At 43.5% G+C, this 25557-nt stretch overlaps 1 protein-coding gene across 1 annotated transcript; it reads right to left on the bottom strand.

The window, feature by feature from the left end:
• Nucleotides 1–1094: 1094 nt before the first annotated feature.
• LOC115902838 (lutropin-choriogonadotropic hormone receptor-like) lies at nucleotides 1095–25050 on the bottom strand. The gene is given in 12 exon segments (XM_030946686.1): nucleotides 1095–2376; nucleotides 4632–4712; nucleotides 7217–7402; nucleotides 8563–8637; nucleotides 9275–9343; nucleotides 11864–11941; nucleotides 12030–12104; nucleotides 12637–12711; nucleotides 14336–14410; nucleotides 17243–17314; nucleotides 24909–25011; nucleotides 25014–25050. Coding segments are annotated over 12 exon segments (2208 nt in total).
• Between the last annotated feature and the right edge of the window lie 507 nt (nucleotides 25051–25557).

Raw genomic sequence — 25557 nt, 5'->3', positions numbered from 1 at the left:
TCACAGACTTGAAAGCAAAGGACTCAGCTGAAAAGGAAAATGTAAAAGGTATAAAGTGATTGCAATAGTACTATTCTCTTATGTATCACACTTTGCACTTAAATTAGCAGTGCAGTCACAAATCTGGACCAGGCCTTCACTTAGCATCAGACAATGCACAGTGAAAGAAAAGAGAGATTTTAATGGGAAAACATTGTCACAAAAAAGTAACTACTCTGCTACTCTGCTTCATCACCTGGGAATAGAGTTGGACTGTGTGTGCTGAAGAGGCCCTGGTGCATTCCTGAATGCCTCTGGTGATGTCAGAGAGTGGACAGGTGGAAATCATTCCTGAGACTGTCCCAGGAGGGAAAAGAAGGCAGCACTTCCTTGCCTGTGCAGGAAGCAGCTCTCCTGCTGCTGAGAGCGAGCCTTTACCTGATTTGTGTGTGTGCACATGTGATGCCCTAAACTGAGTCCTGTGTTCAGCAGAGGGGGTTTTGTATCTCTTGTGATTTCCAGATCACACATGGCTGTGCATGGGTTAATAATTTAAGTAAACTACCCACCAGCTCAGACTGAGATCTAATGTAAACTGCAAAATTGCCAGTGACAAAGGTTCAATAGATAAACTTTCCTCCTTGGTGACATCTTTACAGCCTATTGCTTGAATGCTCTTCTTTAACTGTGTGTAGGTGGCTGTGTAATTGGAAGTTTCTGTTGATGAAATGGAGGCTTCTGGTTTAGTGCCTCTTCTTTAAACTAACAATGCCAGCACAGCTGATAGGAATGAAAAAAGAAGCTGTGAAAGGTAGCAAACAGGCTTTAAATACTCCAGGGAAACAGATCTGGAGAAAAAAAAAAGCCAGGCTGCAATCACTGCAGTACCTGTTAGCTTCAAGAGCCACTTGACTACTCCTGGACTCTTCTGGTTCCCCACACAGAAAAGTTTTGCTTAATAGCCACCTTCCACACCTATCATCACAAAGGAAGAGAAGGGAAAACACCACTTTGAATGTCAGAACAGTTATGTTGCATAAGAATTACTGACTGGCATTTTTATTTATTATGAAATGTTCAAGACACTTTAAAACAATCCCTAGTCACTAAGATAATCACAGCTGGCCTTGCAAAGGGTAACTTGGCACTCTGGGTAAATTTTCCTTGTGAGATGTCTTGTCCCGTGCTGCAGGATAGGGCTTCTCTAAGGCTGACAAGAGCAAGAATGCTTGGGAGGCTTTGGTGGGGGCTGTGGCTGCACCGCCATTCTTGCAGTTGGAGTTATAAGCAGAGAAATAGTTCATCCTGTAGAGCTCTGCTCGGCTCTTGCAGCAGCCAAGCTTGCTCATCAGCAGGAAGAAATCCCTCCTAAATGCTTTGGTGAAAATGGCATAGAGGAAGGGGTTTGCACAGGAGTTGACGGGGTAAAATAAAACCAGCAGGATCTTGGAGTTGGTCACCGTGATGAGAGGAACTTTGAAGGCAGCGGATATGGCAAAAAAGGAGATGGGGGCCATACAAGTGAAATCCGTGAAGATCAGTATTGCCATTCTCTTGGCGACCTTGGTGTCTTTATTGGCGGCCACCAGCTCTGGGTTCTGCACAGCGATGTAAATCTTGATATAGCAAGCACAAATGACAACGAAGGCGACAACATTGAGCACCAAGATCAGCAGGATGTAGGCTTGGGACAGGCCCGTTTCGATATCCATGGGCAAACAGATGCTGACTTTCATGTAGCTGCTGACCCCAAAGAGAGGCAGCAGGGCTATCCCGATGGAGAAGAGCCAGCCCCCGAGCATGATGGGCACGGCGTGGCGCAGGCGCAGCTTGCGGTCCAGCTGCATGGCGTAGGTGATGGTGTGCCAGCGCTCCAGGGTGATCACCGTCAGCGTGTACACCGACAGCTCGCTGGCAAACACCGTGAAGAAGCCGGCCGTGCTGCAGCCGCCGCCCGTCTGCCAGTCGATGGCGTGGTTGTAGTACTGCCCGCTGGTCTGCGCGTCCACCGAGGCGATGAGCAGCAGGTACAGCCCCATGCAGAAGTCGGCGAAGGAGAGGTTGCACATGAGGAAGCGAGGGACGGTGAGCTTGTAGTGGCTGGTCAGGAGAACGAGGAGCACGGTGAAATTGCCGGCGATGGCCAGGATGTTTATGAACCAGATCAGCACCCTGAGGAAGCTGTAGCCCAGGATGTCTTCGCAGGGATTGAAGGCGTCTGGCTCCGGGGTGCACGTGAGGACTTTAGGCTGGCAGAAGTCGTACTCAAAGTCAAAGCTGGCCATTTCGCTGTCGTCGAAAATGGTTGAGTAACTGTAGGGAGAACTCTCATAATCTGTTCCAAAGGGGTGCATCTTCCTCTCCGGTGACCACAGCAATGTGCTGTTGGAGTCATCGCTGTAACCATGAAAAAACCACCCCCCAAACAGAAGTGAGTTATTTGTTACATGCCAGTCGCGTTCTTTTGCAAAAGACAACAGATAACAGTTGTTCTAAAACAGTGACTTCCTCCATGTGTTTCTACAGGGTGTTTACAAATAATGAAGCCTTGTAAGGATGCTTTATGTTTGGGAAGCAGCCTTGGAGAGCAGCAGGGGTCACAGTCCCATCCACAGAAATGCTCTCTTATACAACTTGCTTATTTGTAAGTACTTCACTTTTACTGCTTTGTGGAGGAGCCACGGTTCCCATGCTGCTGGTTGGCTGCAGTCCAAGCCACAGCAACACCTGGGCTGACGGATTACAGGTTTGATGCCCAGAGGTTTCACAGGCAGTTGTAGAAGCCATACTAACATAACCTATGGATTTTAACTGTGCACCTTTGCTCCCCTTAGGAAAGGCACTTAGCAAACAAATTCCTGAGACTATGTATGGCTTGGGAGGTGCTGAGGAATTTGCTGTTCGCAGTATTGTAGGGCAAGGAGTAGAAGTGCATGGTTAACTAAATCACACTGATAGCTAGGAATTTATTAAATTTAGGCTGCACCTAATGCCTAATTAAAAATGTTGTAGGTTTTTAAGATGGACTTCTAAAATCTCTAGGTTAGCAAAAGTGTGGTGATAAGCCTGCCAAAGAAGAAATGTGTTAAAAGTAAACACTTCTTTTCTGGCACTTCCCTGCCCATAACAGGTGCCCATTTCCCAGCTTCCCAATCATCCTGACTGGGAGTGTTTGGTGGGCAAACAGTCTGCAGTGTGAGACCTGGAAAATATCTCTATTGAGGACAACTCTTGAGAAAACTGGTAGCTTTAGGATAATTTAAATACATGCTTAAGCTTCCACATCTACTGAAGCATGTCCATTAAATGATATTTCTGGAGCAGGGTCTTTTAACTAGCAAATGAAATTGAGCTGCTTTTCAGCTATTCCTGTGGGGCAAATAATGTCTCAAACTCGTTATCCTTACTTCTCTCTGTATATGGAAAACTGCCCAGTGTATTGCATTTACTTGCCTGGTTCAAACTGGAAGAGCAGGGAATACATTTGACTCTATTTACTTATAAAAATGATTGTGATTTTCTGAGAGGCTGTGTGAATATGCTGCTATGTAGAAGCTGGATTTTTCTTTTTTTTTTACTAGTATGAATTCAGGACTTTCAGATGATTTCTGCTGTGGTTCTGCAGCCATTAAGCCCATGAACCATAACCTTACTTTCACTTGCTTATTATAATGCCTGCTCATTGCTGGGAGAATTGCTGGGATTGGGATTTGCCAAAGGAAAAAGCTTCAGGAGCCAATAGGCTGGGCAGACTACTTAATGCACAGCAGGAGTGCAACAGATGCTAATCCAAAACAAGCAGACAGATAAAACCAAATGGCAAGTGTAGGAGGCCTCACCAACCAGCAAACAAGATAATGTCCAAGGAAGTAATTATCCCAATGAATCAATCACATTTTCAGCTGTATTTAGCCATTGGGATTTTGTGACCATAACCTTGTTTCTTCTAGACTTTAGAATGCTTTGACGCCACGTCAGGGCTGCTAAGAAGTCCCAAGGTCTCTCATGTAGCTGCAGAGGGATGAAGAATAGCAAATCTTTAAACTTCTCTCTTAAAAGCTGGGTTAGAGCCTGTGCCATCCAGCACAGCCAACACAACAGTTCTGATATTAGCCTTTCTCACTGTCACTCTGAACACTGTCAAGCAAAACTGTGATGATATGAAAAGACATGTTTAGACAGAGTAAACCACTGGCATGGGGTCATCACACTTCTAGATCAGGGACTCCATTCTACCATGGAAAACTATTGATATGCAGAGCTTGAATTATCCTTTCTATAGGCAAAAAAAAAGTTAACAATAACAGCTCTTCTTTGCATCACACCAATAGCAGCATTTATTTCAGGGAATGGAAAGTCTCCATGTAGGCTACTAACTTCTGTAAATATTTAATCATTATTTTGAAATCTGTTCAGAACTCACAAGACAAACTGGAATGAGAAAGCTTGTGAAATCATGAGGGTTTTTTATTCCCCTTTCCTTTTGAAAATCCAAATCTTGGTTTAATGATAGTAAAATTGCCACTGTGCAACTTGTAGGGGTGACTGAATTGGCAGGCAAAGACCTGCTTAGTAAAAAACATGTGAACAGCAGAAAGGGGAGGAGGTCTGTATTTGCTGCTTCCACCATCTCTGTGCAGAGAGGTACTTACAGCATTTCGTTAGTCGGTCTCCTCATGGTGCTTTCACACTCCTTGGAGAAGTTGTCAAAAATGGAAAACAACAAATTCTGTCTGCAAGAAGGATGAGAAGAAAGTTAAGTTTCAGGCTGGATTTTGGCCAAAGCCTTGTCTTCTCTGCAAGTGATCTTCAGAGACATGTAAGGTAAGCCAGTGCTGGCCTCGAGGCAGCACAAATGTTCCTGCAGACATCTGGAAGTGGGAAGGAGAAGACTTCAAATGCTGTGCAAATAGGCAGTGTCAGAATGTGTAAGGTGTATAAGGATGGTCTTTCAGCTTGGTTATTGTGTAGGATGTATTTTTTTTATAGTGAAATACCTTGAACTTGAATCAAGTGGTGTGTTTTGAAATATTGTATTGAAGTGGGCCAGATTCTCCACCAGGATGAATGGAAGCAGTTAGGCTGGCTTTTGGAGAAGTGCCTGTTCACAGCTGCTGGGAAACTGGCCTGATACAGAACCCCAGAATGGGTCAGGTTGGAAAGGACCATGGTGGGGCATCTGGTCCAACCTCCCTGTGTCATCCTAGAGCACATTCCAGACAGTTCTGGAATATCCCCAGTGAGGGAGACTCTACATCCTCTCCATGCAACCTGTTCCAGTGCTTGGTTACCTGCACAGAAGGAAGTTCTTCCTCATATTCAGATGGAACTTCCTATGCATCAGTTCCTGCCTGTTGCCTCTTGTCTCATTGCCCAGCACCACCAAGCAGAGCCTGGTACATCTCCTTGACAACTTCCCCTCAGATACTGACAGACATTGATGAGATTCCCTCTCAGTCCTCTCTCCTCGGGGCTGAACAGCCCCGGCTCCCTCAGCCTTTCCTCATAAGAGAGGCTCTCCAGACCCTTGACCATCTTAGTAGCCCTCCACTGGATCTGCTCCAGGAGCTCCATGTCTCTCTCATCCTGAGGATGCCAGAACTGAGCACAGCACTCCAGACTGGCCTCTCCAGGGCTGAGCAGAGGGTCAGGATCACCTCCCTGACCTGCTGGCACTGCAGTACCTAATGCAGCCCAGGACACCTTAGGCCTTCTTGGCCACAAGGACACACTGCTGGCTCAGGGATGGGTCCCCTGGTCCCCTGCAGAGCTGTTTTCCAGCAGCTCAGCCCCCAGCCCATGCCTGGTGCATGGGGTGAATCTTCCCAAGGTGACTCTATTTTAAAAGCTGTCTGGGATCTGGAGGGAGACTTTGCAAGCTTGAAGTAAAGCAGTTTGAATAGTACAAGTTGAAAGGTGATACATTTGGCAAAATCTCTGGTTTTGAGCCTTTGAAAGTACTCTATCAGTATGAATGGAAATGGCTTTGTCTCACCTCATTGCTGATGCCCCTGGTAGGGGAGCAGTCATTTCCTGATTTGCATGGGATTTCCTCCCCAGCAATTTACTAAGAAAACAGTCACTTAATATAAATATAAGAAAGTGACTTACTAAGGCACATCTGTTTTTATAGGCCATGCCCATGCTTCAAAGTCAAGCACCACAAAAATAATAGAGCATCAGAAATGTAGTTATCTTTATCAGAATAAACACCTTTTCTTCTCTGCCAGAGTTACTCCTGCATTTAATACACTCAGAGATGTGATCTGTGACAGAATCAGTTCATTAGCCATGGAAATGCTTAACAGTAGAAACTTTGTTCTGTTCTTGCAGAATCAATAACTCCTTAGTAAAATGCGGTAGGCAGAGAAAGCATAGATTAAAACCCCTAATTTTACCCTACAGAATTGGAATGTACTCCTGGAATGTACTCCTGCCTTTCCAGGACATCCCTGAAGTGAAGGCAGGGGGTGACACTGATCAGGCCTGCCACAACTGCCTGCTCAGTCATTGCTGTGGCCTTCCTTTGAGGTGGACGAGAAATGAGGCACCTCCATGGTTCAAACTAAACCCATCTGGGGTAGCTTTGGCTGCCTGAAGCCAACTGGAGGTTGGTTTCTTTGAACCATAAATGCTGAAAAATGAGCTCCAGTTGTCTTGGGTTAACTACCCCAAGTTTGTGGATGCAAAGCTCTCCCAGTGCCATGGTTTCCAGCTGTGGGGAGAGCAATACTGTCTGTTAGTTGAAATGGTTGGAATTAAACCACGTAACCTCTTGCTGTAGGCTTGGGGCAGGCATTAAATTTTGGTGGGTAATTGAAAGCTTGCCCTTTCTACTATGTCATCGTATCACCTGTATTAATTAAGCTAAAGGCTACAGGGGTTTCATTTTATTTTTAATTAGGGCAATGTGCTATTGATAAAAGTTTGTTTTCTGTATGCCAGTAGGCTTTTAATTGAGATACCAAGAAAAATGTAAGTTTTAAACAAGCTTAGAATAACGTTTCTGCTGGCAGATCCAGGGCACAGGATGGGATCCATTTCTGCTCTAAAATAAATGGACATAATTTTCCTGGCCTTGGCAGAGATTTGCTGTTTCCTGCAAGGCCTTGCAATGCACCACAGCTTCCCTGTAACAGGAATAAAGATGATCAAACCATGTGAGCTGAATAAAGCAGAATTGCCATTGTGGAACTTCTGAAGCACTGCAGTACCATAATGTGCTGTTTGGACTTACCTTTCTGTCCTCAGATTTCGAAAAGCACAGCAGTGGCTGGGATATGTTAGGACAGCTTCCAGAAGACTGCTGAATTTATCCAGGGGTGGCAGCCTCTTTAATGAGTAAGATGAGGTTGCATTTAAGATCTGAATGGCCTCAAGCCCGTAACTAGGCAGAGACTCCAGCGCTGTTGAAGAAATATCCCTGTGAAACAAAGAGAGCATGCACTTTTCATCCCTACAAAAATACCACCAAAGCATGACAGTAGGTAACAGCAACTGGTTTTTCATAAAGGTTCAGATCTACAAAGCTGCTTCAGCACCTGATGCCCAGCTCAGAGACATGGTCTGTGAAACTACAGAGCAGCAGGGTAAGAGCATCCCTGTGGCTCAGCAGCTCCAGCCAGTCAAGGAGCTTCCTTAGTCCTGGGGAAACTGAAACCCACCACTCCAGGGGCTGTATCCTGACCTTTCCATTGGAAATTCATGTATGGAGTGAGGGATGCCTCTTTAAGCCCGAGACATGGAGACAAGAAGGTGAGCAATAGTGACTCTCCAGCCAGCTGACAGGTAGGACACCCTCCTCACTCTCTGGCTCTGAAGGGCTGTTCTAGGTGCTTTAATTAAATGGCTATTAATTAAAACCTCAAAAGAATCTGTCATTCTTGCCAACACAAACTTAAGGAGTTTGGCTTACAGTAACTTCAGAGGGGCTGTTTGTGTGAGGAAAGTCCATCAGTGACTAAGGATTTTAAGAGTCAGGACATTAAATAAAGGAAAAAAAGGCCCACAATTCTGAAAGTGATGTCAGTAATGCCATGTTCCATAAAGCACCAATAAGAGGCTCAAAAAAGGCATGTGCAGCACAAAGTGCTATTTACAGAAGCACACTGTGTTTTATTGCCAGGGCAGCCCTCCAGTAAGTCCTTGATTAATAAATCATGAGGATGATAATAATAAGTTTTATTCAGCATGAGCTTACAGCGTGCAATCAACTGGTTCACTTTTATAAACAAGTTCTAAACCTATATATTGCCAAAACATGTCCATCCTACCAAAGGACAAGTTAGTTTACAATGTCAGAATATAAGATACAGGATAAGGAGGATCTGACACAAATAAAGCAAAAACCAAAATGTCTAAGAGGTGGAGATCAATGCCAACACTGGAACTGATGTGTTGTGTGAACTCCTTTCACTCTCTATTTTCATGGCATCTCCTTGCCATGTTTCCACTTTGTACACAGAGGGTAAGAGATCAAATCTCCTTCCAGACCTGAAGCCTGTGTTTGCTGTGGTGACACAGCCCTGGTGGCACAGTGAAGTTCCCACAGGACACTCAGGTCATGGAGCTGTGGATACTTACAGGACATCTGGCCCTGTGGCCCCTCTCAGGGCATCGTTGTGGATCCGCCTGAGGTTCTTGTTGTCCTTCAGGATCCTGTGAAACCAAAAATGAAATCTCTTTACATCTGTGTTTTAAAAATCACTTTTTTGGTTTATTCTTCACACCTGTTTCAGTTCTTTCTCCCACCACAGCAGTGGTTGTTGCACTGCCTGGCTGGGGAGCGCTTGTATTTCCCATGTGACCTTTACTTCCTCTGATGCCATCAGATCATTATCGTCTACACTTAAATATGATAAATTCCAAATTCTTCTGACTTAAACCAGGAATAACCAGGCTGATTCTTTCACTACAGTAGCAAATATACATTTTTCCCAAACCAACACACTAGTCCCCCAGCGTGTGAGAGGGATTAAAAACTATTGATGTTTCAGACATAAACTGTAGATTGCTTAGTCTGGGCTACTGTTTCAAGTTCTACACTAATTTATGAAATCTTCTTAAGAATTACAAGCTTTTCTCACAAAAGCTGTACTATTTTAAGGGATGTTGTTTCAGGAAAAGCAGTGAGAGCTGCAGGATTAACAACTGAGTCACAATGACACTGAAAGTTGCAGTTTTCTCATGGGTATTGGGAAACAGAAGACACAGCCAGTTAAACTGAAGGAAGAGCCTCTGACTATTTAAATTCTTATTTACTGTGTAAATTACTGAGGAGGGATAGCATACTCACAGTTGATTCAGCTTTGTCCCGTTGAAGGCATGGCTGTGGATATCTTCAAATCCATTTTTATACAACTTGCTGGAGATTAAATAAACATAAGGGAAAAAGATTTGGAAAGGTGAGGCTACGTTTTGTACTACAAGTTTCAAACCTTGGTGCTGCATTCATTTTAATGATTAGAGTCTCTGCTTATAAAGAATGAAGGTAATGTAGCTCTCAAATTAAGAAAGGTGCAGATTAAATTCTCTAAGCTCCTTCCTGATTAGCTGCTGAAGAGAACTTCTGCTGAGGTACAGATCCTCCCCCTGCTGAGGGACTTGCCTGTGCCTACCTGGGGCTGAGATCCAGAAACAAGGCATTACTCCAGGTAAGCTCCTGGCACACAGACAACAACCTGGAGGCAGGAGATCTGGATTTTGTGGAGTCAGCAGGTGCAGATGGAAGACTGCAAAGCTTAGAGAGGCGTCAGGTGGAAAGCAACTCTAAAGGAGGGAGCTGCTGGACTGCAGATCCTCTGTGGATGCTCAAATCTGTCAAGGGACAGTTTTGCAGAGAGGCAGGAGTAAGCTGTGCATCATGCAGCAGGCAGTGAGTTACCAGCTTCTCCAAGGTGCTGCTGCCAGGCTTGATTTGTGCTGTGGGAGCCTTGCTGTCCCCTGCACTGCACAGGGACACTGGATGCCATCCTGATTCCTGATTCCCCACCCTGGGGCCAGACACCTAAAGCCTGAGCTCTGCTGCACCTCAGCTCTTTTCCTTCAGCAGGAGATGTGACCTATGGGTCTATTAATATCCACTTGTGATATTAAGTTCATGTATCCAATAGGAATTCAATATAGTCACTTGTATTTATTGCTTTTTCGTTAATGTTAAGCCCTATTAGAAAACGTGGAACTGTTTATGAATTAAACAACATTTTTGTTGTTGCTTTTCTACTTGCTTTTGGGCTAGCGCAAACTGGCCCTATGAAACCAAGTGCTCAAGTGTGGGGAACACCTGGCTCCACTTGATAGATGTTATCTACCTCAGCACAATGCTGAAATTAAGTGATAGCCTTAAAGACCATGACAATATGTGGGATCAATTTCCCAATCCACAAGAAACATTAACTGCTGGAAGGGCTAAATTAGCTATTTGCAGTGCAAAGTATGACTGCAGGGTGACTTTACACCTCCATAGATTACTTGTGTTCCACCAGACCATGCTGTAGCAGGAGGAATTACTTCCCCTAATTACAGCTAACAACATGGGGTGGAGTTAACATGGAGCTCTACAATTAGGAAGCTGCTGATAAGATAATTCTTTTCTTCTTGTGGTGAGCTCCCAGTCACAAAAGGATGGGAGAAAAATGACTGTTTCCTGACTTAGACTCCCTCCCATTTAATACACTTTAGGGTTACAGTAAAGACTTTAAGCACCTTTCTCCATCTCTTTTATGTTCATTTTCTTGCACCATTAGCAGAATAATAATTTTTCTGGAGTTATTTTGAGAACTTGCTGGGAGGAAAGAGGCTCATAAGATGAAATGATGCACTAATCCAAGCAATTGCTCCTCTTTAGCATTGTGTAGGAGTAGCACTCAGTCACATTTATGCCCAGTTCCTCTCTCCTTTCCAGAAGGTATTGGTCAATACATAAAATCTGGGTTAAAATTACTGTCATGCTGGCATATCAGCCTGATGAAGAGCCCATCAGCTGCAGTTCTTGCAGCTCCTTTGCAGGTGCAAATACCCCTGGAGTTTTGGGCAGGGTTCCTATTGGATGTGACCTGGAGCCTGGCCCCCAAAGCTGGGCTTGTGGCTGCCACCCCTGCTGCTGCTCTCTGTGGCTTACAGGGTGCTTCCTTGGGAAACCCAAATTTTGGCCACATCCTGCCAAGAGGCTCAGCTCGTGATTTCTCCTCTCCCAGCACTACTTTGTGGAAGTTTTCCTGAAGCCAAGTGAGCTGTGAAATTCATACAGAGTTCTTGCTGTGCTGGCAGAGGACATTACACCTTGGCTTTCTGCTGCTTTCTGCGTTCCTCAGGTGGGGCATCTCATAGCATCAAACCCACCCACCTCACAGGAGGCTGGAACAATGAACCCACTGCTGGGCTAAAAGCAAAGTCGGATGTGGAGACTTATAGGAAAGTAAGCTGAGGCAAAAGAAATCAGGGTAAGAAGCAGCAGCCATCGTTTGTACCAATTTATTCTGTGTCTCCATCCCTCCTTTTCAGAGGGATGTGCAGCTGAAGCTGAGCTCCCTCAGACTGCTTGGTCCCTGAAAGAACTGTTTCAAGAAATCCCTGAGGTAAGAACAGAGCCTTTGGCCTCCAGCGTAGTTTTTGTAGTTTATATCCTGGTGATGGTATTTTTAAAAACAACATTGCATGGAAGATGAGGATTTAGATCTCTGGTCCTATTTTCTTTCCCAAATAAAACTCTGCTCTTCATCTTGAAGAACATCCCTATGTTTCTTAGGCATTTAAAATTCAATACACAATGCATATTTATTTTTTATGGGGCTTAATGTCAAGATTTCCATGAAGTCAACCCGCTTTCCTCAAGCAGAAGTGTTATCCTCACAGAAGGAGCTGGAGCTAGGATTATTTTACTCACAGAGTCAGTGATTCATTGTTCATCCCTTGGAAAGCATTTTGTGGTATAATTGTCATACACAAGTTATCACAGAGCTCCCTTTGGAAGGAAAGAGAAAAGGAGTTTTTGTCAGTGTCTCAGAAGCAAGATGGAAAACACAGCTGGGTTAGCATGGGTCTCTACTTACAAAATAAAATGAGCTTCCATTGAGAAGATCTGTGTCAGGTCTGGAAATTGTCTTATTCCAGTGTTACAAATGCTCCTAGAGAAAAGCATAATTCCTATTTATAGAAGGAAATATTACCAGAGTGGATGCAACAAGAAGCTGACTTGGTAGGGGTAAGTTTAACAGCGCTTTAAAAAGTGATTGACAAATCTAATTTTTTATGTAGGTTCCAAAGGTAACTGTAAGACCTGTAAAAATCAAGTTTTCAGAATTCTCAAGCAGTGTCCTAGAGGAGCAGCATATGTTCTCACTACATTAAGCATGAGGGAGAGATTTTAGTTACATCTTCTGTTTAGCACTCTGTTAAAATGCAAGCTTTATTCTAGAAATAAGCACTTATCAGAACTACTTTGCAGACTTCTGTTTTGTCCATCACTTCCCTGCCCTTGTACACTGAAAGAGCTCACTACTGGCTAACTCCAGGTTAAAGCTGTTGTAAACAATGTACTTCTAGGATGCTGTAATGCATGAAAAACCTTTTTCCTTACACTCCTTAATTTGATTTGTCTACTCCTTTGGAGAAAAGAATAAATAGAGCAAACAGAAAAGGAATAGAACTCTTTCTTACAAGTATTTTAGCCTTGGAAGGTTTCTGAACGCTCCGTCCTCAATGTGCAACAGATTTTTTGTGTTCAGGATTAATCTGCAGTGAGGGAAAAAATTTTCAGTATCATAATCAATATAAATTTGGGAGGACCCTGAGTTTTGCTTGCAATTTACTTTCTCAGAAAACAGCCTGCAAATGTGCTACTGGGTGCATTTTGGGGCATTGTTGGTAATAAAAACAGCCTGCAATTTTTAGGCAGCCAACAAAAGATATCACTGCCTGAGTTCTCATGGTTTTCTGAGCTGGTCTGGCTTGGATATCCTCATCAGTGGTGGGAGTTGGCATTTTGGGCTTGGACCTGAGGGTGTGAGTGTGTCTGGTCCTTGCTCCACAATCAGATCCCTTCAAATCATCCCTTGTTTCCATTACATTACTGATGCTCTTCCTAGCCAGGAAAGGCAGTTCCTCAGATAGTTTAACCTCTTTGGAGATCCATGGACTTCCTTAAAGCAGTGGTTGGTAGAAGTGGATCAGCAGAAAGTGCGAGAGAAATATGTGAGAAATCCTGTTTGCTAGTGGTCACTCAAAAAATGGGCAGATCTCTTAATCAAAGGAGCACTTCCAGCAGCTGAACTATCTGGAAAAGTTCTGTTTGCCCTAAAAGCCAGTAACTGAAGCCCAGCTCCCTCCCAGCCCATGACTTACAAAATACAAAGGTTTTAGCATATGAAATGGTAAAAAAAAGTTGAAATTCAAGGATGCTATTGAGCTCACTACCCTGATCAGCCATTGAATGTGGACTTGAGTGCAACTTGGGACATCAAGTCCTTGCATTGAGAGCCCTGCACAGCTCTCAAGATCCAAGGAGGTTTTTTGCCAGCTCTTCAATGGCCTTGCTTAGCTCTTGGGTTTTGGAAGACAGGCATAAGACAAGCTATCCATAAACTGCAGGTGAATGCATGGGGTCAAACCTTTCATTCCTTCCCTAAACACACCGCTGATTCTAGTGGAAGTTGGACTCAGTCAGAGGTTGACTAATCTGTATCCCATGCTTATGTGAGTGACTGGCTTCAGTGATGTTCACATATGAAAGAAAAAAGATATGAATTTGTCCTTAGTTGTAGAATTTTCAGCCACTCACTGGTCATGCTGTGTGAAAAAGGCAGTAATGAGATATTGAATCAGATTTAGAGTTTGCAATTTCACTAAATATTTCAGAGCGTTCTCCTACTCGTTGCTTTTAACTCTCTCTCTCAGATGCCTGTGCTATGAGGTCAAGTTTAAAATCAGTGCATGTTCTCTTTGAGTAATATTTTAGTGCTCCACAGAAGAGCTATGCATACTAAGCAGCTGCATTTAAATAATGTAGGGCTTTGAAAACGGCGTCTTCAAAAAGAAAGATTTTTCTCATCTGTTGTCATCTCAAATTATTTCCCCACTTAGAAAACCTGACAGTGGCAGAGCTCCCCTCCTGCCACTGAGCTCACTGAAAGCAGTGGGACTCTGTGCAGGGATGTCTCTAGTTCTCCAAGGCCAGGCCTTACAGGGTGCTCACTGTTTTACACAGGACTTTGGAGAGAAATCTTCTCATCACAGGTCTCAATCAAAGCCAATCAAAGTAACAGAGACATATTTGGTCCAGGAATACTTCTCTGCAGCCTGTTTACTCCTCAGTGATCCGAAAGCACAGCGTGGATGCCTTTTTTAAACTGGTGCTCACATTTCAGACAAGGAGGGGAGGCTGTCAAAGGCACTCGCTTCTATTCTCTCCAGGGAGTCGCTCTGAGAGATTTCACTACAATAAAAACAGCAGACACAAAGCAACACATTACCAGAAAAGACCCCAGAAATTGGCTTTCCACTTTGTCTTTCCTTCTTTTATGCACACTTGTTCAACCCCTCCTGTCAGTCTTGTCCATGGCTCACCTCAGACATCCTGGCAGGCCCTGCCAGTGAGGTCTGGGAGAGGACCAGCCTTTTTCTGTCTTGGCAAAAGGGAAAGCCAACCCTTAGGAATAAGTGCCACTGTAAGAGCCAATTTCCAGTTCCTCAGTAAATTGCAGGTAAGCTAGAGACTGAGGGCCAGAACTAATGTAAGCAGAGTGAGCCCAAGCCTTGTGAGCCTTTTCCTCCCTCCCATCGTTGGTTCTGCTTAGTGAATTTATTTGTGGGGTGAGGACATGGATAACATTCACAGCGCTTTATATGTTATTATCAAGTCAGAACTATGGTCCTCTCTTCCACAGATGTAGAAACAACACACAGATATGGGTTCAGCACACTTCCTGAGCAATTTTTGGATTTAAATGCCATTTTCATTACATGTATGCAAACTGAAAAGAAGTGGCTCTTTTCATCCTGACACAGACAAACATGACCGTATTTGGTGGCACTCTGGGATTGTGATGTACAGATGCTCCCGTTCCACATGTATACTCAAGATTAATCAATACTGACATAGAAAAACAAAACCAATTTATTAGATGCTTGCTAAATGCTCTAATGTTTTATTAATTCTAAAAGGAGCAAAGCAGAAACAAAGTTTCCTTGAAAATTTTGCTTTTTAATTTTTCCAATTATTTATTATTAATTAAAATTTTACAATGACAGCCTAAAGGGAAGATTCTGAAAGCTTCCAAGCAGAGAACTGGTGAACAAGTTGATAAGTTGCTCCTTTTCCAGGTGAGCATAAATGAAGGATGGCAAATGAGTTTTCCAATAAAGAATGTCAGCCTAGAAGCTTCCAGAAGTCATGAATTGATGACCTGCAGAGCTAACAAGCCTGAAAAGATTGTTTAGCATCTTTGAGATGTACAGTCATTTTGTGATAGTTAAGATCTAAGAGGCTATGCAAAACTGAGTCCTGAAATTAAATAGTATACCTTGATGCATATATAAGGGAAAGATCTTCAAAATTTCTCGACAGAATTGGCTAGAAGGGCACACAAAGCAAACCTAAGATTATACACTCTCAAGAAAAAAACATTTTCCAAACAACAGGAATGTGTTTACACCACCAGAGTCAGCATTGTCACAGTCCTGAGTGTTAGCTTAATTCAATTGCAATTATGAGAAGACAACTCTATGGGTGATACAAAATCCCTTAGACCAGAATAAATTCTGTATTTCATTTGTAGTGGCAAAGGGGGATGCACACCAGAAATCACACAGTTATTGTGTATATGTGTCTTAAAGATTTATCAAAGATTTTTTTCATCATCATAAATTCAGTGAGAATGTTATTTTTGGTATTGCATCAGTTAATTATAAATAAAGTTGGATGTAGAATAAGTGGCCTGATTCACAGGCTGGAAGGGATCAGTGCCTGCTCACAGAGCTTTTTTGGGGTCTGAAACATGGTTCTTCCATGGGATCCTCCCTGTGAACCACAGTTTTTCTATTTACATATGTTGGAATGACTTATGGCATGAGAATAATTTAGCATCTTTCAGAGAGTGATGTGTTGCCAAATAGCTTATTCAGAGATTTATAATTATAAAATATGCATTTTTCAGAGCAGCACTAAGTCTCAATAAAATGATGAAGTGTTCTGCAAACTAACTTCAGAAAAATACATTGATTTCCACACAGTAAATTTGGAGAGATTCATTAAAAGCACACAAAAAGATCAATTAAATTCCTGTTATGGAAGGGATGATGTCCAAGAACAAAGCCTTCTTTCTGGAGAATATAACGTGTACAGTTTGAGAAGTGTAGCCTCAAGTCATGCAGGTAGAAGAAATTTTGTAGATTTAAGTTGGTCTCCAGTGTGAAAATGATTAAGTTCTTATTAAACATTGAGATGCAAGTGGATGCAAGAGTACAGCACCACTAGATTCTGCTTTAATACTGTATTATTGTTGGATATGAGCAACAGAGAAGTGCAAAAAGTGCACCTTGAAAAGAAAGTAACATCTTCTGTGCTGCTGCTTAAGTTCTGGGGGAGGTCATTCCCCTGCTCTTCACTGCACTGCTGTGTCATCAACTTTGTCCTTTAGAGGCCACTCAATGCAGACAAAATAAAAAATAATGGAGACTCAAGCATGCCATTTCAGCTGGAATAACAGCAGAAATGAGGGCAGGAGGGGTGAGAAGAGCCTTATGGTCTGAATCCTTGATGGAAAATAGGTACAATGCTGAGGGTCAAGAAGCGGCGCAGACCCGGTGAGCAAAATTACAGCACTTGCAAACTGAAAGATCAAAGAAAGGGCTCAATCCTACTGATCCTCTGCCAAGCTTATCTGTCACTGCAAAATGCCGAAGAAATGCCTTATTTGGGTCTTCTACAAATGCACAATGTGCCATGGATGTCATTGCAGAGGTAATGTTTGATGATAGAAATCTATCTCCTCTGCTAATCAAATGCTCCTCTCATCAGTTACTAAGCTGTATCCAGTTCTCTCTGACATGATTAATATTTCATTATTTGATCTCTAAACAGCTGTTAAAAATCACACATTTTCAAAGGATCTTTTGTGTATTGTTTACATGAAAAGCAATGCTATGTTCATCCTTCCCCTGTGGTTTTATTTCATCAATAGAGTGTGTTAGCATTTTTACATTATTATAAAAGGATGATTTTAAAAAGAAATTAAGGAAAAGTCTATGGAAAATATTGATAACTTACATGATGAAGGCATCTTGAAGTCCTTCAAATGCATGTGATGGGATTACTTTTACAGGGAGATGAGTAAATGATCTGAAAAAAAAAAAGAAGAGAGGGAGGAGAGGGTTGTAAGGCATGGGGTTTCTTTGTTTATAATTGTACCATTATGGCAGGGAGAAAACCAATAAAGCATAATGCCACCTTATTTTTCGCACAGTTCTCTGTACCTCTGGGCCCTGATCCATTTGGCATTGATCTCAGTTAAATGGAATTCAAAAGATATTGGGTCAGTTCCTCAACAGCATAAATTTGAGAGTAATCATCAGATCAATAATAATCATAACCTATTAAGTAAATTTATAGCCTGATGAAAGTAGGCTGCTACATTCACAGTTAAAGGAAGCTACAGGCTATTTAAAGTTAGATCCTCAGAAGAAGTGGCTTTCATATAAAGCTTTCTCTATTAAAACAGTATCTTTGTGTTGGCTGCACCATGTTCTCCTCCCAGCAATATCCCTGTAATGTTGCAGAGTGGCATCATGAATGTGGCTGTGCACAAAGTGTAGAAGAACTTCAAATCAGGCTGGTATAATGGAATTATTTTTTAAAATAAATTGCATCAGTGTGGTTAGTTGATGCAAAGCAAGTATGGATTTTAATTTTTCAGTTTCTCTGATTGAGAAATTAACAATGATGTGGGAGACAGAGCCACATTTTACTGTTCTCCACATCTGAACCACAGTACTTTTACCAGCCAATTTATCTATCCATGACCACACTCTCCCTGATAACAACCATAGGAAAATATTTAACATATTTCAAAATGTTATCTCTGTGAAAACAGATAATTGCTCCATTTTGCTTTAGAATGACAAATATCAGAGACATTTGTTTCCCATTCTTAAACTCACCCCCTCAAGGCTTTTTGATTGAAATGTTTTCATGCTATTCACATAACCTGCCTTTTTTTATTGTTATCATAATCCTTTATATGAAGAAATACCTTTATTATTGTCAATATTTTTGTTCAATGTTCATCAAGTTTTATATATATAAAAATATATTTTATATACAATATATAATGTATATAATTATATGTTTTTATATATTTTATATAAAATATAAATTTTATATATTTTAAATTATAATTTTCAATATATAATTTTTTATATTTTATATAATTATATATATTTTTTATATATTTAGAAACATGTCATACCTACACATTAGAAAGGCAGGCTGTATACATACTGTGTTTAGGGGTTACAAATCTGGATGTACCAAGGAACCTGGAAGTCACTTCCTAGCTGTGTATGATTTGGGGCAAATAATTTAGTTCCCTTGGACCTTGTCTCCCTGTTAGTAAACTGGGAATAACAATGTTTCCCTACCTAACAAGGATATATATGTTTGTCATTCCATTGTGATTGGGTCATACCTGTCTCCAGATTGATGCTGGCATGTTTTGCTCTGTGTGAGGTTTGGCTAAATCAGGAATGAAGCTAAGTCATGCAGCTTGAAGAATGTATTTTTTCCCTGAAGGGTAGAGACAGGTAGAAGAAATCTGCTGTAGGTTTTAACACTCTGAGCCAAAAGGAAAAGAACTTCAGGAAGAAGCAAAAAGAAGAAGCTGAGAAATTGCTGCTCTATAACCCTGTGACTGCACCATCAGCTCAGGAACAAAGGAAATGGAAATGTGACTGAAGGTGCAAAAAATAAAACCAAATCTTGGCTTTCAATTACATCGGGCCATGAGCCTACTGCCTCCCTGTGACATGCTGCTGGGTGAGCAGCGTGCTGGTTGTAATGGTGATGGCTTGGAGCGACAGGTGATGATCCTCAAGGTCCTTTCCAACCCAAACCATTCTATGATTCTGTGAATATTCATTGAACAACCCCAGCTCTCTCAGCCTGTCTCTTTAGGAGAGGTGCTCCAGCCCACTGAGCATTTTTGTGGCCTCCTCTGGACTTGTTCCAGCAGGTCCACATCCTTCCTGTGCTGGAAGCCCTCGAGCTGGGTGCAGCTCTCCAGGTGGGTTCCCACAAAGAGTGGAGTAAAGGGGAGAATCTCCTTCCTTGCCCTGCTGCTTTGGATACAGCCCAAAATACCACAGGCCTCATGTCCAACCCCTCCTCCACCAGCACCCCCAAATCCCTCCCAGGGCTGCTCTCAATCCATTTCCTGCCCAGCCTGTATTTGTGCTTGGGATTGCCCTGGCCCACACGCAGGGCCTTGCACTTGGCCTTGCTGAACTCCCTGAGGTTTGCACAGCCTCAAGGCCTCAAGCCTCTCCCACCTCTCAAGGTCCCTCCTCCCCTCCAGCGTGGTGATCCCACCACACAGCTCGGGGCCATCCCCAAACCTGCTGAGAATGAGCTCTGTCCCACCAACCACGCTGCCCACAAAGGTGTAAATCAGAGCTGGTCCCAGTGTGACCCCTGAGGAGTGTCACTTGTCCTGCTCTCCCCTCAGACAGTGAGCCATTGACCAGCTCTGAGTGCAACCACTTATCCACCAAGTGGCCCACCCATCAAACCCATCTCTCTCCAATTTTAACACAAGGATGTCATGCAGGCCAGTGTCAAATGCTTTGCACAAGTCCAGGTAGATGATGTCAGTGGCTTTTTATCATCCACCACTGCTGTAACCCCATCCTAGAAGGCCACCCAGTTTGTCAGGCGTAAGATTTGCCCTTAATGAAGCCACATTGGCTGTCACCAATCACCTCCTTAGCTTCCATGTGCCTTTGCATGGCTTCCAGGAGGATCTGCTCCAGGATCTTGCCAGGCATGCAGGTGAGACTGAGTGGCATGTATTTCTTTGGGTATTCCTTATTTCCCTCTGTAAAAATGGGGGTCCAGTTTCTGCTTTTCTTAATTCCATCAGGGTGTCAGTTTTCCTAACCTGATCCTGTCTGCTTAATTTTTCTGTGTTCCTCCCAGGCTACCTGTACCTGCTCCCACCTTCTTCCCTTCTTTTTGTGTTTGAGTTTGTCCAGGAGTTCCTTGTTCATCCATGCAGGCCTCCTGGTGATTTGCCTGACTTCCTCTTTCTTGGGAGTATCACTCCTGAGCTTGGAGCTGATCTGGAGCTTTCTTGGGCCCCTTTTCCCTCCAGGGCTTTATCCCCTGGGACTCTGCCAAGCAGGTGCCTGAAAAGACCAAAGGCTGCTGCAGTCAGGGGTGATGAGCTGGCTGTGTCCCCTCCTCACTGTCCTGAGATCCTCGAACTCATTTATGATCCTGGCAGCCAAGGCTGCCCTTGGGCTTCACATTCCCCACCAGCCCCTCCTTGTTGAGAACAAGGCCCACACTGCACCTCTCCTGCTTGGCTCCTCTATCACTTGGAGACAGAGGTTATCATCAAAGGATTCCAGGAACCTCTTGGATTGCTTATGTCCTGCTGTGGTTGAAGCCCCCTTTGAGGACCAGGAGTTGTCAATGTGAGGCTGTTGCTCTTTCTTTGTAGATGTTTCATCTGCTCTGTCTTCTTGGAGGGGTGGCCTGTTCAGATTTCTTTCTGACAGCACTCAGATTGTAAAACTCAGATATAGCCATTCAGCTGAGGAAGTTTTTGACAAAAATGTTTTTACAAAGCTACAAAGCTTCTATACATCTAACTTGCCCACACTGCTGGCCTGATTTCTGTAGCTCATGAAAGGAGGGAGGCACCCATCTTTAATACAAGTTGCCTCCACTGTTTTGAAGACTTTTGTTAAAGGATAAATATTTGCTCTTTTAAGAAAACCTGTAAAGTTTCTTTCATATCTAATGCATCATGACTTGTGCGCTTGTACTCATTGCTGTAATTCAGAGCTGACAATGCTGCAGCTCCACAGAATTGCAGGACTTCTCATCCTTGGGAAGAGACAGAAAGAAGTGGAGCCAAACCTCCTGGTGTTCAGCAGCCCTTGGCATTTCTATCCTATCAAGATTGGTTTTCAAGGTACAAAATTCTAGGCAATAAGGTTTGAAATGGCCAAGCTAAATATATGTAAGGCTACCCAGGAGCATTTGGAAAGACAGGAACTGCCACCACATGGACTCAAGCTCCAAGAAAAGATTTTGAGAGCTCTGGATGCCCCATGAGCTCAGGACCACTTCAGTCCTGCTGAGGAGGAGTCAAAGCCCAAGGCCACTCACACCACTGGAGGAAATTGCTGTGTTACAGAAGTGACCTTTTGCAAAAAGTGTTTAGTTGAACTAATTAATAATAATAATAATAACAACATAAAAAGCACAGGCCCAATAGCAAGATGTGTGAATGAGTTATTGTAGCTGGATTGGTTGTTATATTTTAATATGTCTATTTTATAGGATTACTTGTATTTTTAAAGCCCAAAAGGCGAATGCATAAGGTTGACTCTTGTTGGCAAGCATTTGAATCTGTAGCATCCTTAAGCTTGGGAGGATTGGGAATATTGATTGAAACTATGGCTGAAAACCCAGTATTTCCTAGGATTTTTATCAGCTTCTGGGGGGCAGTGTAAAGGGTTGGCATTGATTTTCAAAGCCTTGCATATTGGGCATTACCTACCTGAAATGTGAACTGTGATATCACACACACCTAAACAGCATTTTTCACTAGGTGATGATGGGTCATATAATCTCCTGTGGAAGACACTTTGTCCCTGAAACTGAATTCTTTTGACAATCCCAAAGAGCCAAATATGACCCCAGTGAAGGCATGACAGAACTGTCTAGTTCTTCAGGCTTTTGCCACAAAGTTTTGTATTTGATGTTTTGTAATTTGGTGCCTAATCACATGTCACCCACCCAACTGCAGAAGCTCTGCATGCAGGGGCACACATTCAGATACAGCAAAGTGAACCTCACCATGAAATGAAGTTTTTGAAGGGGCAAAAAGGTCTTAAGTTATCCAATGCCCATTGCTGCACAGTTGGAGTTGGGTGCCTTTGCAACTAGACTTTGCTTAAAACCCCAAAAGTACATATGAGATTTCAAAAGAAGAAAAATAATGTTTTGTTTCAAAATATAGTAGTGTATTAAAGATTATTTTCCTTCTGAGGACATGTAGCTGCTGTAGCCAAAGGGCATTCAAAGGTGTCTGAATAATGGAGGTTCTATAGTGTTTGTGTAATGTCCAAACTAACAGCAGGAACTTGAGAAAAAAATATGGTCAATTCAGAACTGTATAAAGCCCATAACTCTGCAACCTGTCAGAAGACAAATAATTTTGGAAAAATTTTTTAGTAATAATGTCACATGGCAAGGATAACTTGGGTAAAGAAAAATGGCTGAAATTTCCCTATGGGATATATACTACGGATATAACAAAGTATCAAAAATACATTTGGAAGCACAGATCATTACAGCATCAGATTTTACTCAGATCTAGCTGGAGTTACATCTTGGAGCTTATTTTCTTGACTGACCATACAATTAAGGACTTTTCTGAGGTCTGGCACTGATGGAAGGATGTGGGCAAAAGGAACTATGCTGGAACAACCTAAAACAGCATTTTTCCCCCCAGATTATTAATGCACTTGCAGCACCACACTGCAATTCCCCTGGTACAGATGTGGCTATGAGGGGAAAAAATTAACATTCTCTTGCTTTCTCTCTCATGCACAGAGCTGTGCAGGGGACGAAGAGAGCTAGGAGGACTGGGAGATTATGGAAAGAGAGGCAGCCAGCACTAACAAAGCTCCAAGAACTGTATGAATAAGAGAGAGGGGAAAGAGTAAGAGAGAGAGGGGAAGATAACAGCTAAATGGATAAGAAGAAATTGGTATGAAAACCAGAGGAAGAGGTGAAAGAAAAGAGGTTGAATAACAAGTAAACAAAAGATTGAGAATACGTGTACACCTGTGGGGTTAGCGACTACATTCATTTGTAATTGAATGATGAATGCAAGTTTTTTAAATAAAAAATACAAAGAAGTGGAAATTTTAATAGTATAGGTTCAGGTTCAATATAAATCAGGTTGGAAGCAGAAGGACCTGGATATGTCTGTGAAAGACAGAGATTTTTTTTTACTCTAAGTGTAAATATTTTCTCTGTAGGAGTATCGAGCTAAATCTTGGTTGAACTCTTCTGACTGCAAAGTTGGTTTCTACAGCCAGCCTAATAGCAGGACTGTGTGTACAATCATCAGGATTAAATGTTATATTGAAGGTAGAAAGGAAATTTTTATTTCTTCTTTTTGTCCATTACCTAGACCTGTTTGTCTCAGTGAGGCAGAAGTGGCAGCAGCCATAAACCCATTATCTGTCCTAATATGATCACTGAGGTCGAGATGTGGTTTCTTCTTGAGGTGACAGATGGCAAAAGGAGAAATAAAAGATGAAACCAAAATAGAGAAATAAAATCAGGTACATTTAGGGCTTTTGATAACCTCTCTGGGCTGTGATGTGCATCATCCTAATAGACATGCTTAATCCACTGCCTGCTCTGCATGTGCTGTGAATACTGGGGAAGAAATGTGATGGGAGAGTCTCCTGCTCCCATGGGCTCTGCTTTCTCTGACACTTAAGGTAACACAGGGAGATAGGGAGGGAACAAATCCAGGGCACAGATTTTTCTAGAATCTCTCTGAGTTTGGAGGAATGGTTCACATGGCTTTAGATTAGTACAAAGTAGGTTTTCTAGCTCCTATCCATTCTTGAGCTAGGGAGAAAGGGAGGAGGAGATCAGGGTTAGTATCATCCCTAGGGAATTTCAAGAGCAAGTTAAATTTACAAACAAGTCAGATGAAAATGGAAAACACAGACTTTGTTACCAAAAGGGTCATAATATGAAAACACCAGCTCAGTTCATGCAGAGATAACCAAGGGATCCTGGAAATGGCAACCATCCTATCAGCTGCTCCTCTAATCCCATATTTTGATGCCATGATTGTTTAGATCAGAGCTGTAACTGAGCCCATAAACAACACAACACTTGAATAACTACATATATCAATTATTTGGTCTGGTCTCCTAGACCATGAGCTCAGACTACGATGTGTGAGTGGGGAAAGAGAATGCCCATGATGTCTTGTTGTTTTAATTTAATCCTAATTCCCAGCAAAGCATTAAGCAGAAAGTTATGATGGACCACCCTGCAGAGATCAAAACAGCTGTCAAAACTCACATCAGCTTTTTTACTAAGAGAGGGGGAAAAGAAAATAGTCAATAACTTGTCGACGAGCTGAACCTCAAGGAGTTGCAATGAGCCCAGTGAAGAGGATTTAGATGCTTCAGGATAGAGCAAAAATTAATCACACAAACTTTGGGAGAAGAGGTTACAAGAAGTCCAACAGTGTTGTGAAAGAAAAAATCCAAACCCTAGAACTGACAGAACGTTCAAGGTGACTTCTCAAGATTTTAATCAGGTTTCTTTAAATGTAAGCATGCCATTACAAGGCGTTGGTTTTGGAACAGGAAAGGCGGTTTATGCCTCCTGCCACAAAGGAGAGAGCACAGAAAGTCCTGACACCTGCACCCCGTTCCTCTGTCACTGAGGCTGCTGGACGACAAAAAGTCCCGAAAGGATGCTCGCCTCCTTCCCAAGCGGAAAACTCTGCGTCCGTTTCAAACTTTGAAAACTTCAGCCCCGCGTCCCGCCCGCACCTCCGCGCGGCCAGGGATGCTCCAAGGGCCCAAAGGGCACCGCAGTCCCCCCGTCCTGTCCCCCCCAAGCCCCGTGGCGGTCCCTGTGCGTGGGAGCAGCCCGCGGTACTTACGCGCGGGCGGGCGCGGGCAGCGCTCCGTGCGCGGGCGGCGGGCAGCGCAGCGCTCCGTGCGTGCAGGCGCAGCGCAGCGGCAGCGCCCGCCCGCCGGCACCGCCAGCAGCAGCAGCAGCAGCGGCAGCAGCCGGGGCACCATGGCCGGCACCGCTCGCCTCTCGCTCGCCTCTCGCTCGCCCGCAGCCCCCGGGACGCGCCCCCGCCTCCTCCGCCCGCCCCCGCCCGCCCCGGGGCGGGAGCGCCGCCCGCCCGCCGCCCGCGGGGATGGGGATGGGGATGGGGATGGGAATGGGGATGCCGCGCTCCGGCCCCCGGGGAACAGCCTTCCTTCCGCGGCTGCTCCACCTGCGAAAGTTGGCTGCAGAGCCTACATGTGGCTGGCAGAAGGTTTCCGTGGAGTTTCAGAAGTTCTGGTCCCCACGGTCCTGCCTAGGAGGGACCACAAGCGATGCTGCCCGTTCCTAGGGGAAAACTCAACTCCCCAGTGCCCCCCCTTCCTAGTGGGAAAGCTGTGAGAAGGTGTGGGCCCTGCAAGCACCCATTTATCCGGCTGTGAAAGTCTTTGAGAGTTCGTGCCTGGCGGAAAATGTGCCGCATTTCCCCTAAGGGGGTAAATGCTTTTAGCGTGGATACAGCAGCCTCGTTG

This window comes from Camarhynchus parvulus, chromosome 3 (genome assembly GCF_901933205.1).
Source record: "Camarhynchus parvulus chromosome 3, STF_HiC, whole genome shotgun sequence".
Classification (NCBI taxonomy): domain Eukaryota; kingdom Metazoa; phylum Chordata; class Aves; order Passeriformes; family Thraupidae; genus Camarhynchus; species Camarhynchus parvulus.
The sequence above is the reverse complement of the archived record's forward strand: the minus strand, read 5'-3'. Positions and strand labels throughout refer to the sequence as shown.